The sequence below is a fragment of the Epinephelus moara genome, chromosome 18, assembly GCF_006386435.1.
Source record: "Epinephelus moara isolate mb chromosome 18, YSFRI_EMoa_1.0, whole genome shotgun sequence".
In the NCBI taxonomy this organism is placed as follows: domain Eukaryota; kingdom Metazoa; phylum Chordata; class Actinopteri; order Perciformes; family Serranidae; genus Epinephelus; species Epinephelus moara.
Window position 1 is genome coordinate 4,156,919 of NC_065523.1, and position 14,445 is coordinate 4,171,363.

The 14,445-nt window shown below is 43.1% G+C and overlaps 1 protein-coding gene across 2 annotated transcripts in view; it reads right to left on the reverse strand.

Annotated features, from left to right (window-relative positions):
* Positions 1-14,445, reverse strand: part of LOC126404986 (TANK-binding kinase 1-binding protein 1-like) — a 143,181-nt gene that overhangs the window by 4,448 nt on the left and 124,288 nt on the right. For both annotated transcript variants that reach the window (XM_050068467.1, XM_050068468.1), the window contains 4 exons: positions 7,546-7,736; positions 7,183-7,464; positions 748-828; positions 427-654 (listed from right to left, as the gene is read on the reverse strand). In XM_050068467.1, coding sequence (XP_049924424.1) covers positions 427-654; positions 748-828; positions 7,183-7,464; positions 7,546-7,736 — 782 coding nt within the window. The remainder of the gene's footprint in view (positions 1-426; positions 655-747; positions 829-7,182; positions 7,465-7,545; positions 7,737-14,445) is intronic.

The following is a 14,445-nucleotide window of genomic DNA, read 5'->3' on the forward strand; positions in this document are numbered from 1 at the left end:
GTTAGTCTGGGGCGCCGTCTGCCATTAGGTGTGCTGCCCGTTCCCCCCGTCGATCTCCGCAAGGGATGTGAGGACTCTAAAACTTCACCAGGGCCTCCGTCGGCATATGGGTGAGTAGATAATGGCTGAATTTTCATTTTTGGGTGCACTATCCCTTTAAATCAAAAGAAATTTAAATTTTTCTGTTTTCAAATTGCCCACTCTTTTTTTTTTCAAGTAGGAGTGTCATATTTTATGTATTTATTTCTCATATTTCTCAACACAAAATAATTTTTTTCTGCCTTGAAGTCCTGTAGATAGTATGCTATTTCTGCTTACAGTGCCATGGTGTCTGGTCCTCTCATTTTTGCATTTAACATCTTTTGGCTGCTGTAATCAGACTCTGTAAGTTGCTTTATGTAATTGTCATCATTGTCTTCTACTCACGTTAATGGAGGGCCATGACTGAGCATGCTCAGTGTTCATATAGAGAGGCAGATGGCAGGAGAGGGTGGCAGGGCCCTCGGGGGATGAGAAGGAGGGATGGTGGGGCTGTTTCCTTGGAGACGGGAATGAGGGGTGTAGAGGCTGTTCCCTAGGCGATGATGAGCCAATCCCAATTGCGCCAAGCGTCCGAGGCGGGCTGGCAGCCGGCGATAGATATGTACATACATCCTGTAAATTTACAACACACACATATCTTTCTAATGAAAAACCCACTGTTAATGCCATGATAAGAGCCACATACATTGTTATCATTGTCATCACCTCTTCATCATCAGAGGACTGTGGTGGTGTCACCAGTGGGGTGGGCTCAGGCGGGTTATCAAGGCGACGGAAGTGATGTATCTGAATGAGAGGAGGGACGGGGGTAAGCATGGTGATTACTATTGCAGTTCAAAGGATTCTAACATAGTGTGTATGACATGTTGAATGCAGTGTGTGTGTGTGTGTGTGTGTGTGTGTGCGTGCGTGCATGCGTGCGTGCTGTAACAGTTGAATATATGAAATGTGCCTTTAACATGGTGTATACTGTGTTGCTTAACAGCAACGTCATCAAGCAGCGCTTGTTATGATTTGAGTCTGTTGAAAGCGCACCCAACGCTGGTTGGACGGATACCTATGTGCTCCTGCTTTTTCTTTTGTCTCTCAACACAACAGTGATGGTTGAAGTACGTGTAGCGACTATTCTGTTCATGTATGAAAAGGTAGTAGCCGTACAACCAGGCTTGGTAAGGTTGGAGTGTTTTTTAAGTTGATGTAAAAATAAACTATGAGCATTTGTGAAATCCCACACGCGTGTGGAAGTGAGTTTCTGCCTGTCGTCTCACTCCAAAGAGCTACACGGACCCAAAACCATTACAGTGCGCACACACTGTGTTTCTGCATATGTAGGGTTCTTTGCAGTATTGGGCAAGCTGCTTCGAAAATGTAGTGAGCTAAGCTACGAGTTACTCTACATCAGAATTAACTTTCAGTACATTGGAGCTATCTCCAGAGAAATGTAGCAAGCTACGCTACAAGAAAATGGCAAAAGTAGCTACTTGCAAAGCTACTTTTATTCTTTTTATTTTATGTCAAATTAGCATTATCTAAGTGATCAGAAAAACTGTCAGCCAAAAAAATGGGCAGGCAAAAAATGTTCAGTTGAACTGTTTATTATAGATTTCTCAATTCTTCTTCAATTTCTCAATTACATTATAACATAACAGACTTAAAGGAATACCCCAATGATTTAGGAGTTAAGGCCCATTTATGCTCAACATTAAATACGGATCCGGATACGGACGGAGCCTTCTGTCCGTGCTCCGCGTTCATTTCGTCCGTATTTTTGCACGTTCCATAAAGCTTACGGATACGGGCCAAACGGAGCAGTACCACCGGGAACCGTGGCGGTAGTGTTGCTGTCACTACCCGATACGTAGCTCTAGTGAGACACAAAGAAGAAATAACAATTCAATTTCTCTCATCGGCAGTACTAGAGCAGGGTGACCATATTTTGATTTCCAAAAAAGAGGACACTCGGCCGACCACGACATAGCCTACTTAAATGATACTCGCAGTTTACTCAAAGATGCCTTATAATTTTAATATATTTAAAATTTATATGTATGGATAGAAAATTCAGTTATATTACAAAATAATATCTCTCAAAGACAGAAATTCAGATAGTCCCCAACAGGGGACACATACACACACTAGAGTGTGGCGATCCGAGCCCGACGGTACCCGACGGGTCGGGCCGGGTTTGGTCAAAAATGTAGCTATAAATTGTATTCGGGCTCGGGTCGGATTCGGTCAGCTTTCAGTGAAAATGTAGAGTAAAAATAAATAAAATCCTATTGTCTGTCCTGTTTATTGCTTGGGCACTGTTATTTACGTGACAACACCTGAACATAACACACACAGACACACATTGGCTGTTTGTCTCTACCTCTCCCCTCGCTGGAAGTCTCGGACCTCCAGCCGCCCGCCTCCGCCTTGATTAAACGCTGAAAATAAAATAAAAGGGGGAGACAGGTTTTTCCTATTTTATCTTATTTTGTTTTATTTCTCCCTCTCCTCTCGCTGGAAGTGTCGGACCTCCCGCCTCCCGCTCCCGTCTCAGACACGGAGGTCTCCCTCTCCGCTGAGCACCCACGGCGCACGCCTGGCCTGTTAAATAGCCTGTAACTGTAACAAGTGTGTGACAAAAACTCAGTGCTTTGGTCATTAAATAATGTTGGGCTCAGTTCGGGTTCAGACAGAAATATGCGGCCCATGCCACACTCTAACACACACGGAAAACCGGATATTATCATCAGTTTATAAAAACCCCCCCGGACGCCCCGGACGGGACGTGAAAAGTGGACATGTCTGGGCAAAAGAGGAAGTTTGGTCAGCCTATACTAGAGAAAAGAATTCTCCGTCCTCCAGTCGCGATGTATTTAACAGCCTCACCGACCACCGCCTCCTACAACGCTGCCTCTGTTTTTGTCTTTTATGCAAGGTACATTATCAATATCTCCTCCACAGTCACACTGTTTGTTTTTGACTTTGTTGTTGTCATAAACTTTTGACGCTGGGCTGCCTCCTGGTGGATATATTGGTTAACATCCATGCCAACATAAAGGGCGCATGGAAGTATGTGGGCAGTGACGCTAACATCATTTGAAATGGACATGTACATTTTCATACGTAAAGGGAGCATAAATTAGCCCTTATGCCCTTTCTCTATCATTTCATAGTGAGACAACATGATCGATATCTTTTTTGTGTCTGTACGTTCAGTGGCTGGGTCTCAGCGGTTAGCGTTGCAGCTTAGCTTAGCGAATACAGTTGAAGTCTATAAGGGGTCAGTAGCCTACAGTAAAAGTGAACAAATAAACGTTACAGAAACCCTGAAGCTGGCATTTCTGCATGTGCATTTAAAATAAACATGTTTAAACATTAATCTGAAAAACGAGAGTCCTTTTTAGTCATTTTAGAAGAAGTTTGATACACTGAACTATAGTCTGTTTACGCCCTGCGCGGAGGGATACACGGACGGTATTATTCACTCGACTGAAAGCTGTCCATCAGCTCCTGCAGGCCTGGGGCATTTTTTTCCAGTTTATCTTAGGAACATGAAAAAATGTTTCAATCACGCCAGGATTAGTGATTGCTGCAAAGTTTTCACTCCTTGTGATGCACTCTCTGCGGCGGTTTTTCTCCTGATGATATATCTCCCCAACGATGGTAGCACCGAATCCCATTCTGTGCAGCAAAATGATTCCACCTCCGTAGGCATAGGTTGGCAAGCCCCGCAGCTACACCACGAATCCTCCCCTGACCTCCGTCTCCCCTCGGTCCCTTGCTGTTCCGCTGCCTTGGAGGATTCAGCCTCTCTTCTCGCCCGCTCAGCATCCAACACCTGGAGTTCCTCATCTGTATGCTCTGGCTCAAACAGGTATGGCTCTGGATCTGTGTACGCTACAAGAAACTCTTCAAAATCACGTTCAAAGTCGTCCATTGCAGCTACTATAGTCCGGAGATATTGCTAGGCTAAATAAACAGCTGAGTTTTGTTTACAGGCTACGTCTGTGCCTGTGCCTGCTCACCGGTGTATCCCTCCGCGGATCACAGCACAGGACGTAAACACACTATACTTCCGTGTATCAAACTTCTTCTAAAACGACTAAAAAGGACTCTCATTTTTCTAATTAATGTTTAAACATGTTTATTTTAAATGCACGTGTAGAAATGCCAGCTTCAGGGTTACTGTAACGTTTATTTGTTCACTTTTACGAGTAGGGTACTGACCCCCTATAGACTTAAATTTTATTCGCTAAGCTAAGCCGCAGTGCTAACCGCTGAGACCCAGCCACTGGATGTACAGACACAAAAAAGATATCAATCATGTTGTCTCAATATGAAAATGATAGAGAAAGGACATAACTCCCAAATCGTCGGAGTATTCTTTTAAATTCAAATGTTCTTCTTTTCTTTTTTTTTTTTCTGGAGACTTTGTGACATTTGAACATGTCCTCCAATAACATGACATCATCAGTCAGCCTATTGCTCTCTCTCTTTCTCTCTCCTCTTCTTAGTTAATGCACTTCTCTGTCTTGGCCTCTTTCAGTAGGCTATCTGACTATGTCAGCAATTCAAAAAGAGAGATCCACAATATATTTTTCACTCAATAAAACCATACTAAATAAAAGACAGAAATATAAACAGTAAAAATATCAGATCTAAATAAAAAAAACCTCTTTGTGTGGACCATTAGAACATGAACATGTTGATGTGACATCAGTACATCACTATGTCTCTCCTCTCTTCCTTCTTTATACTGTTCTCTGTCGCTCAGCTCTTTTCTTGGCTCTTGTTGTGTCTATTTCTCTAGTGTCCACTGCAAATTCACTAAATATATCCACCTTATTCCTAGCCCCCACGATCCCTTGCACAAATTATGTGCGCGACTTCCACCGTGAACCGAAACTGGTGATTTCCAATGGTAACAGTTTGTTTACAGTACTCTGTTCTTCTTTCCAAGAGCAATTGGGAAATAAAACGTGGAACACACCACCTGTTATAGCTCAAACGGGATTATGTGATCATACCTCTGCCATCTCTGACAGCCATCTCAAAGATCTCTAAAGATGATTTCTGATGATTTATTAAGAGATACTAACACATTAGGCAAACATTTAACATAATTAAGTATTAACTGTAGCTCCATGTAAAGTGAATAAATGTGACGTTTCCCAGCTAATCCTCCACTCGTCTGCGTTAACGACACAATTTACACGTTTTTATAACTTCTGATTTACTAAAAACTGTTCTGAGCGAAACGTGATGCTGAATTTATCAGCGGACTTCAGTAATAGTAATATAAAGTAGTAGTGAAAGAAATAACTTTTGGCATTCATTTTTTATATGACATAAAGGAAGTATGGTAAATCAGTAACACATTCTCAGCCCTAATGCCTAATACATATTTCAAGGTTTGTTGCTGAGTTTATTTCATAACAAGCAATTTCCTAATGTAGGTTGAGAATGAAGCCAGATGGGTAAAGACAGCGATATCACGTACTGACGTTGAGTGACGGACCTGTCAGTCAGGTGTCATTCTCTTCTGCAAATTTTGATTTAATACTTTTTCGCTATGTCTTGTGAAACTCTTGTGGTTTTATTTCTCATATCAGTGGTACCTTTGGCAACAGGAACAATCCCTTTTTGTTCTGGTTACATGTTCAACACACAGTTGCTGAAGACAAAAATTTAGCTTAGACTGGTTGTTAGTCATTACAGACATGGACAGTGCAACAGGTACCAGAGCTCCGCAAAGACATTTTAGAAAATGCTACATTAACATTCATTAAATATTTGTTAAAAAATAAATCAGTATTGATGGCCAATACTGATTTGAAAGAACCAGCGTTGATGGTTAGCCACCAAGAGTAGCCACAAACTAACCACAAACAGTCTATGGGACTAACTAGCTTACTGCTACTTCCACTATCTCACGGGAAGTTGCGCACATAATCGTTTCTACAGTAGTGCCCTCAGGAATAAGGTGGATACAGTCTATGGGTGAGACAGTGAGAGACAAGAAGTGCAATGTAGCCGATCAGAGGCAGAGGAGGGTGGTTATTGCCAAGACAAGCCAATAGCAAAGCAGCAGGAAAAATAAACTGAAGGATTGCTATGTGATGTCACGTGAAAGTGCTTCCCTCGTCTACAAGCCTTGGGGTGGCACTGACGTCAGTCACATTACTTATCCTCAGTTTTATTATCCTTACTTTAATCCAGACCTGCTCAGAAAAAAAGTCTGCTTTTCCTGGGAAAAGGAGCTTGTAACTTTTGGAAGCTAATGCACTACTTGGTCAATTAATCAACTTTGCTAAGTGAAAAGCTATCTGACTCAGAAGGTAGTGAAGTTACCACCACGCTACTGAGAAATGTAGTTACGTTTGTAACGTCATTACTTGTGGTGGCGCTACTGCCCAACACTGATTCTTTGTAATACTCTGTGACTATAAGTGGTCACCCCCTCAAATGTTTAGGTTTAGGTATGAGGAGTGAGAGTGGTTAGGATTAGGGTATAAATATCTGGGTAAGCCAATCAGATGCAGAGCAGGGCAGGCCATGCCTTCACCCTTGTAAAAAAAAAAAGAAAAAAAAGTGGAAAGTAGGCTGTTGGATATTCAATTTAACAATCCTGGTTGGCATTATGTGTCATCCCAGGCAGCAGTGATATTATTATGGCACAGAGTTAATCCTTTAAGAGTAACTGGCTACTCACACCACTTCATGGCCTAGTGGTGTAGCTGGCAAATTACCAGCTGTAAGTTTTGGCAGCAATATATAGTAGGCTATATACAAAGATGCTCCCAATCAACCAGGGGAAGGAGGGTGTGAAACATTAGCATTAGGTAGGGCCAGCTGATTGCAGGCCATGAATCCTTCTAACTGTAGGGGAAGTGTGTCTTTTCTGAGCAACAGGCCTTTGGAGCAATGGGTGTTTGTTTTTGGCATAACGGGATGTGGGACAAATGGGCTTTTGGTTCAATTGGACTTTTTTCGGACTTTTGGGGTTTTAAAATAATGAGCTGTCTGAACAATGGCATGGCACAGAGAAAAGCATCAGATAACTCAGATAGGTCATTTCCAGCAAGCAGACTGTTAACAATGAGGCCAGTCACTGACTTAGTAAAAGTAAATGGAAGCTCTCAGTCTCACCTCTGTGGCCAGAGGGAAGCCTAGGTCCAGAGCCGACTGATGTGGACTGCTGCTCAGACTGCTACCACCAGCTCTCTCTCCTCCACCACCTCCCCCTCTCTCCCCTCCAGCTCCGTGAGCCGAGGCCGGTCTGACCAGGCCCACCAAGGAGGTACGGAGCTGAGGTTTGTTTTGTCCATAACCCTGCATCTCCCCTAGGAGGGGCCTGGGCTTCGGGAGAGTGGAGACTGGATCTCTCATCAGCCTAGCTGGAGGCCTGTGGATGCCTGATGGGTCAGATACCTGGAAAAGGAGGAGGAAGTCAGAAAGTCAAGGGAACTGTCCCCCAATTTTCCCCCAAACACCAAAATTTTCCAGTCTCACCTCAGAGTAACTACGGCGACCCTGGAACTTTGCACGTAGACGGCTGCAGGTTGGCTGATGGGAATAGGAGGCAGGGCCATCGTTTGGGGAAAGGGGAGGAGAGGGGTTGGGGAGGAGCCTGTCAGGGGAGAGTGAGGGGTGCTGGGGAGAGGTGGGGGAGAGACGCTGAGGTGCAGGGCTAGGACGAGAGACTACAGAAGGAAGAGAAAGAGAGAATGGTAAACAAACTTCGGCTTTATCTCTACTCAAACCTCACCACCCCACCCTATCAGCTTAGTTGCCCATAAGGCGGATTTACACTTTTGCGTCAGTACTATGCAGAGTCTACACTGTAGCCTATACACATAGTCTACGCATGTGGCCTACACACGTAGCCTAGGCCATTGCGAGAATTTATACTTGTGCGGTGGTGTGTCTGTGTCACTCTACAGTTACACCTCCAAAACAGTCGGTGGTGGGGTTTCTGTGAAGTGCTGTAAAGTTGAGTTCAAAACACACCCAAAACACACATTAAACATGGCTTAATAGAGACAATTTCAAACACAAGTAGACAAATCGGCTTCATTATAACTCGCAGGATTCACACACAAAGTCATCCATCCAAAGCCATCTTGGATCACTTTATTATGCAAGATGGCTGCCAGCAGGTGCTGAGTTACGGCACGCTACAAACAGTTCTCCAAATTATATGATTTTTGGATGAATTCAGAGACTCTGACTTTAACAAAGTTTTGGCAGCTATTTAAATGATTATGTACTAGCATATAGCACAAAAGAAAGAAAGAAAAATGTCAAGTTTGAGGCTGAAAAAGAATCAAACGAAGCAAACGGGACCCGATGCAATCAACGCGCCTGAGGGAAATCAACCTGCTGAGGGTTTGGAGAGATTAAGAAGGAAATTAACAAACTAAGAGAGGACATTGGGGAATTGAATAGGAGAATGGATGCAGCAGAGTCAAGAATTGAAACCGTGAAATGGACCGTGAGGTATAGGGTGCTTCCGGCCGCTTGGGCAAAAAAAGACATTCGGGTGAATGACCGGAGGATATACTTTGATGAGGACCTCACTACCCATGTGTACAAGAAACAAAACAACTTCAAGAGAGAAAGATCAAGTCACGCCCAATGTTCCCTGCAACCCCCAAGCCGCAGCAGTGGGCCTACGCGAGCTCGGCATCAACATAGAGATGGGGAAGCCGGACCCAGACTTGGAGTCCACACTGCAGGCTGGAGTTAAGACACTACTCGACTCTCTAGATCTACATGAACGAGCAAAGAAATAAAAGGTATGGATGGAACTCCAAAACAGAGACAAATAGGCCTATTCAGGCGCACACAATAGTTCGCACTGACTGAGACACTCAAATCTGATTACACGGTGCACAAATGATATAACTATGAAAATTCTGTTGATCCGGAGAGCCATATGTTCAATTCTATCAATGATACGTGTAATTATTATACTGAGGAACAATTTAAACATTCTGTTGAACTAGAAAATAAGTTTACGTTTATACGTTTCAACTTTAGAAGTCTCAGTGCAAACTTCACTAAGATCAATGAATATGTGACCACATTTAAAAGTAAATTCAAGGTGATCGCATTATCTGAGACATGGTTAAATGAAGAGAAGGATATTGATTTTCATATTGGGGGTTATGGGTTGCACTGTATCAATAGAACCAACAAGAGGGGAGGGGGTGTGGCCTTGTATGTGGATAGTGATTTGAAATGGAAACCGGTTGAATATATGACAACTGTAATTGATGATTTAATGGAGTGCACAACTGTGGAAATAGAAATGGAAAGTATGAGAAATATTGTTGTTACTTGTGTTTATAGAACACCAGGGTTGAATGTAGAAACATTTAAAGACAGTTTGGAAGAACTATTAAATAAGAGAAATGAAAGTAAAACATTTATAATTTGTGGGGATTTCAATATTGATATCCCAAACGTATCCAAACATAAAACATCGGATTTTCTGGATACATTATACAGCAGAGGGCTATACCCATTGATTAGCAAGCCCAGTAGAATAACCTCGACCAGTGCAACATTAATTGACAACATTTTTATAAACACCTTGAAAAATAATGTAAAAAGTGGGCTAATAATTAATGATCTAAGTGACCATTTACCTGTATTTGTAACATATGACTGTCAACTAAACAGAAAGAAAGAGGAAAATGCCATAGATATGCAAGGGTAAGAACTGATGATGCAATTAGCAAGTTCAGAAACAACCTCTTAATGGAATAGTGGAAAGGGGTTTATGTAGAAGAGGTAAATGCTGCATATGAGGTGTTTTTGGACAAATACCTATCATTGCATGAAAAACACTGTCCACTTGTACTATGTAAACAAAAAGACAGTTACAATAGAAAGCCTTGGATAACGAAGGGACTACAAAATGCATGCAAAAAGAAAAACAAACTGTATAGGGATTTTGTAAAATTTATAACAAAGACTGCTGAAAAGCAATACAAATTGTACAAAAATAAGTTGACATCAATAATGAGACAAGCCAAGAAAGAATAGGCTAATATAACAAAATGTTGAACAAAAATATAAATTATAAATCATCTGTCAGCCACTGAGGAATCCCACTTGCTGCGAACGGGACCTTTCTGAGTTTGGCGTCCTGGCGTACATGCTCCTCACCACCGCTTCCTGGTCTCTCCTGTTACGGCACTGCTACAATGTGGATACTCAAGCTGCTGTTATGGATTGTCTTGTCCTCCACCATCATAACTGCTCTGCCACGACTGACATACTCAGCTGATGAAATCCACCGGCTTCGGTCACGGTATGAGCTACCAGCCAGCCTACTCGTCCACCGGGACATTCTCCGACGTCCGAGGTACATCCACCGTGGATCCCGCAGGAACTTCTGCTTCGATGACAGCGGTTCCATCCGATCCTTCTGGTCGAGGGATCCACGCCGGCAGCACAAGGCTGGAAACGCCGGTAGATCTGCTAACCATAACGTGTTGGCTTCTCTTCCCAGGATGGCAGAGCTTTCTCCCTCCAACTGTTTTAAATTCTCTACCTTCAATGTCCGCTCACTAATTAACAAAGCACTGCTTATCTCCGAATCCATCACGGATTTAGAACTGGACTTTATATGTCTGACGGAAACATGGCAACAGCCGAATTACTTTTTACATCTGAATCAAACACTACCGCCTGGGTTTGTTTACATCTGCAAATCACGTTCTTCCGGTAGAGGGGGCGGTCTCGCGCTGATCTATCGCGAGAACTTAAAAATCACGCCTGTCCCAGTGACAGAGCCGTCCTCCTTTGAAGTCCTGGCTGCTCAGCTGAATGGCCCCACACCTACCCTCATTGTTACTATTTATCGACCTCCTAAACCCTCTGCCATTTTCATTAGTGAGCTCACATCCCTTTTAGCTGATCTTTGTGCTATGTCTCCTAATGTTATTTTAACTGGTGATTTTAACATTCATCTTGATAAGCCCACTGAAACATCTGTCAAAGATTTTATTTCTACCCTTAATAGTTTTGACCTTGTTCAATTTGTTAATTTCCCAACTCACAACAAAGGGCATATTCTCGATTTAGTTTGCTGTTCAGGAGTCACACCAAGTAACCTTAGTGCTGTTGATCTTCCTATTTCTGACCATAAGCTTGTCATTTTTGATATTCATCTTCAACTTTCAAAATCCATCCAGAACCGCTCCATATCTTTCAGAAACCTTAAGAATATTAATAACACTGAGCTTAACAGTCTAATTAGCACTTCCACTCATTTCAGCTCCCCTCACTCCCTCACTACTGCTGAACTGGTTGATCACTATAACGCCAACCTCCAATATGCTCTAGACACACTTGCCCCCCTGAAAACCCACACAGTTACATTCACTCGGTCCTCCCCTTGGTACATCCCGGAGCTTCGCCAGCTTAAAACACGGGGTCGCCAGCTGGAGCGATTAGTGAGGAAAACCGGTCTGGTAGTGCATCAGCAAATGTATCTTGACCATCTCACTTCCTACAAATCTGCCATCAACACAGCCAAGTCCACCTACTATTCCCATATCATTAACTCTGCTGACAGCAACACCCGGATTTTATTTTCAACTGTCAACAAACTCCTCAAACCAGCTGAAACCCCCTCTCACCTCATCTCCACCTCACAGTGTCAAGAGTTTCTGGACTTTTTCAACTCAAAAATTGTCAACATCCACCAACAACTGACTACTCCCGCACCAACGCAAGCCACCTACCCCCGGTGGAACACCCTGGATCCTCCACCCTCCAACACTCTGTCCACATTTCAACTCCCATCTGCTGAATGTATTAATAGGCTCATCAAGGCATCCAAGAACTCTACCTGCCCACTTGATCCTCTCCCCACTGCCTTAATTAAAGCCTGTCTGCCAACAGTCTCACCCATTATAACATCCATAGTTCACTCCTCCCTTTCCACTGCTACTGTTCCACCATCACTGAAGACTGCTTCCATCACTCCCGTTCTTAAAAAACCTGGTTCTGATCCCAATGACCATAATAACTATCGGCCCATTTCCAACCTCCCATTCATCTGTAAGATCCTAGAAAAGGCAGTAGCAACCCACCTCCAGAACCACCTGCACAATAATAGTCTTTTTGAACCATTCCAGTCCGGTTTCCGCCCAAAACACAGCACAGAAACAGCCTTAATCAAGATCACCAATGACCTCCTCCTGGCAGCAGATTCTGGCCTTCTCACCATCCTCATCCTCCTCGACCTCAGTGCCGCCTTTGATACCATCTCCCACTCCATACTCCTGGAACGCCTGGCTGGCACTGGGGTCTCTGGTACTGCATTACAATGGTTCACTTCATATCTATCTGACAGGAAACAGTTTGTTCAAGGGAAAAATGTTCATTCACAACCATCATCCATTACACATGGTGTCCCGCAGGGATCAGTGCTGGGACCGCTTCTATTCATCATATACATCCTCCCCCTTGGTGACATCCTCCGTCACTTTGGAATTCATTTTCACTGTTATGCCGATGACACACAACTTTACATCTCCACTAAACCAAGCACCCCCCCCTGCTCTCACTGACTGTCTCCAGGCCATCAACATCTGGATGACAAACAACTTTCTCAAGCTAAATGGAAATAAAAGCGAAGTCCTTCTCGTCGGCACAAGGTCCACACTCTTCAACACTCATCCCTTCAATATTTCCATCGACGGTCACCCGGTCCATATCTCCTCCCAAGTCAAAAGCCTCGGTGTCATATTGGACAGTGTTCTTTCTTTTTCCCCCCACATCAGTAACATTACCCGTACTGCCTTCATGCACTTACGTAACATCTCCAGACTCCGTCCATCTCTCACCCAACACAACACCCAGGTCCTGGTCCACGCACTTGTCACTTCACGTATCGATTACTGCAACTCAATCCTCACTGGTCTCCCCAACAAACTTCTCCATCGTCTCCAAATCATCCAGAACTCTGCCGCCAGAATCATCACCCGTACCAAATCCACCGACCACATCACCCCCATCCTCATTCAGCTCCACTGGCTACCTGTCCATCAGCGAATCCAATATAAAGTCCTTCTCCTCACATTCAAAGCTCTCCATAACCTGGCCCCCCAATACCTGTCAGACCTTCTCCACCCTTACACCCCCACCCGTGCTCTACGCTCCTCCTCAGCTGCTCTTCTGTCTGTCCCTAATTTCAAACTGACCACTATGGGTGGCAGAGCCTTCAGCTGCTCTGCACCCAGACTCTGGAACTCTCTGCCCCCCCATATCCGTCAGATTGACTCCATTGGACAATTTAAATCACAGCTTAAAACCCATCTGTTCAGACTTGCCTATCCGGTTTAATTTTCTGTTATGAATTTTATCTATTTTTAATGTTGTATTATTGGTATTTTTGGTATTGTTGTATGTTTTTATTGTAAGGTGTCCTTGGGTGCTCAGAAAGGCACCAACAAATAAAATTTATTATTATTATTATTATTATATCAAAGGTACTTAAACAAGGAAAGAGCTGCCTGCTTACAGAGGCAACAAATAGGATTAGTTGTTTTTTTGTTTTTTTTAGCTTGGCGCCACCTAAATAAAATGTAGGCTGTAAAGCCACCGGTATACCTCTCTGTATATGTAGAATGAGAAGGTGTGTGGACACTCTACTAAATGAGTAAAGAGACTGAGCAACAATTATCAGATTTATCTGAAGAAAAAACAAATAGTAATGCAAATAATTATACTAGAATGCACAGTACCAGTACAAACAACTCACAGTAAATTATACCAATATGTACAGTATCAGTACAAACAACAGTAGACACAGTGAAATTATACCAATATGCACATGTAAACAGTCTAGTTCAAGATTCTAGAATAAATGGTACCGTATGGAAACGATGCGGCCGGTTGGAGCTCAAATTGAATGGGAAACAAAGTTCAGTTTTCCCTTAGCTGGGCGTAACGTTAACTTAGCTAGCTGGGCAATGTCTGCCGATAGCTGCCTCCGTGAGAAGAGAACAGAAGGAAGGGAGGGGGGTATCACCATAGACATATATACGTAGACGTCGCATAGAGTGCTGAGCCGTACGTCAACGTCGCCGCCATATTGAATGTGGCAAAGCTGCGCTGTAAACTAATACAAGTAAATGGCCTTTATTTCATAAAGCACCTTTCTACAAAGAAATTTACGTTAATGCCTCTCGTTTGTTCATTCACACACGCACTAATATACTTGGGAAACAGTTAGGCACCAAAAACAATGTATTTGATCTTCTCAGATGGCTAAGATAAGAACTTTATTGATCCCACACAGGAGTAATTCACGTTACATCAGCTATAGAGAAAAAGGTAGTGCCGAAAAACAATACACAGTGTATATATATATATATATATATATATATA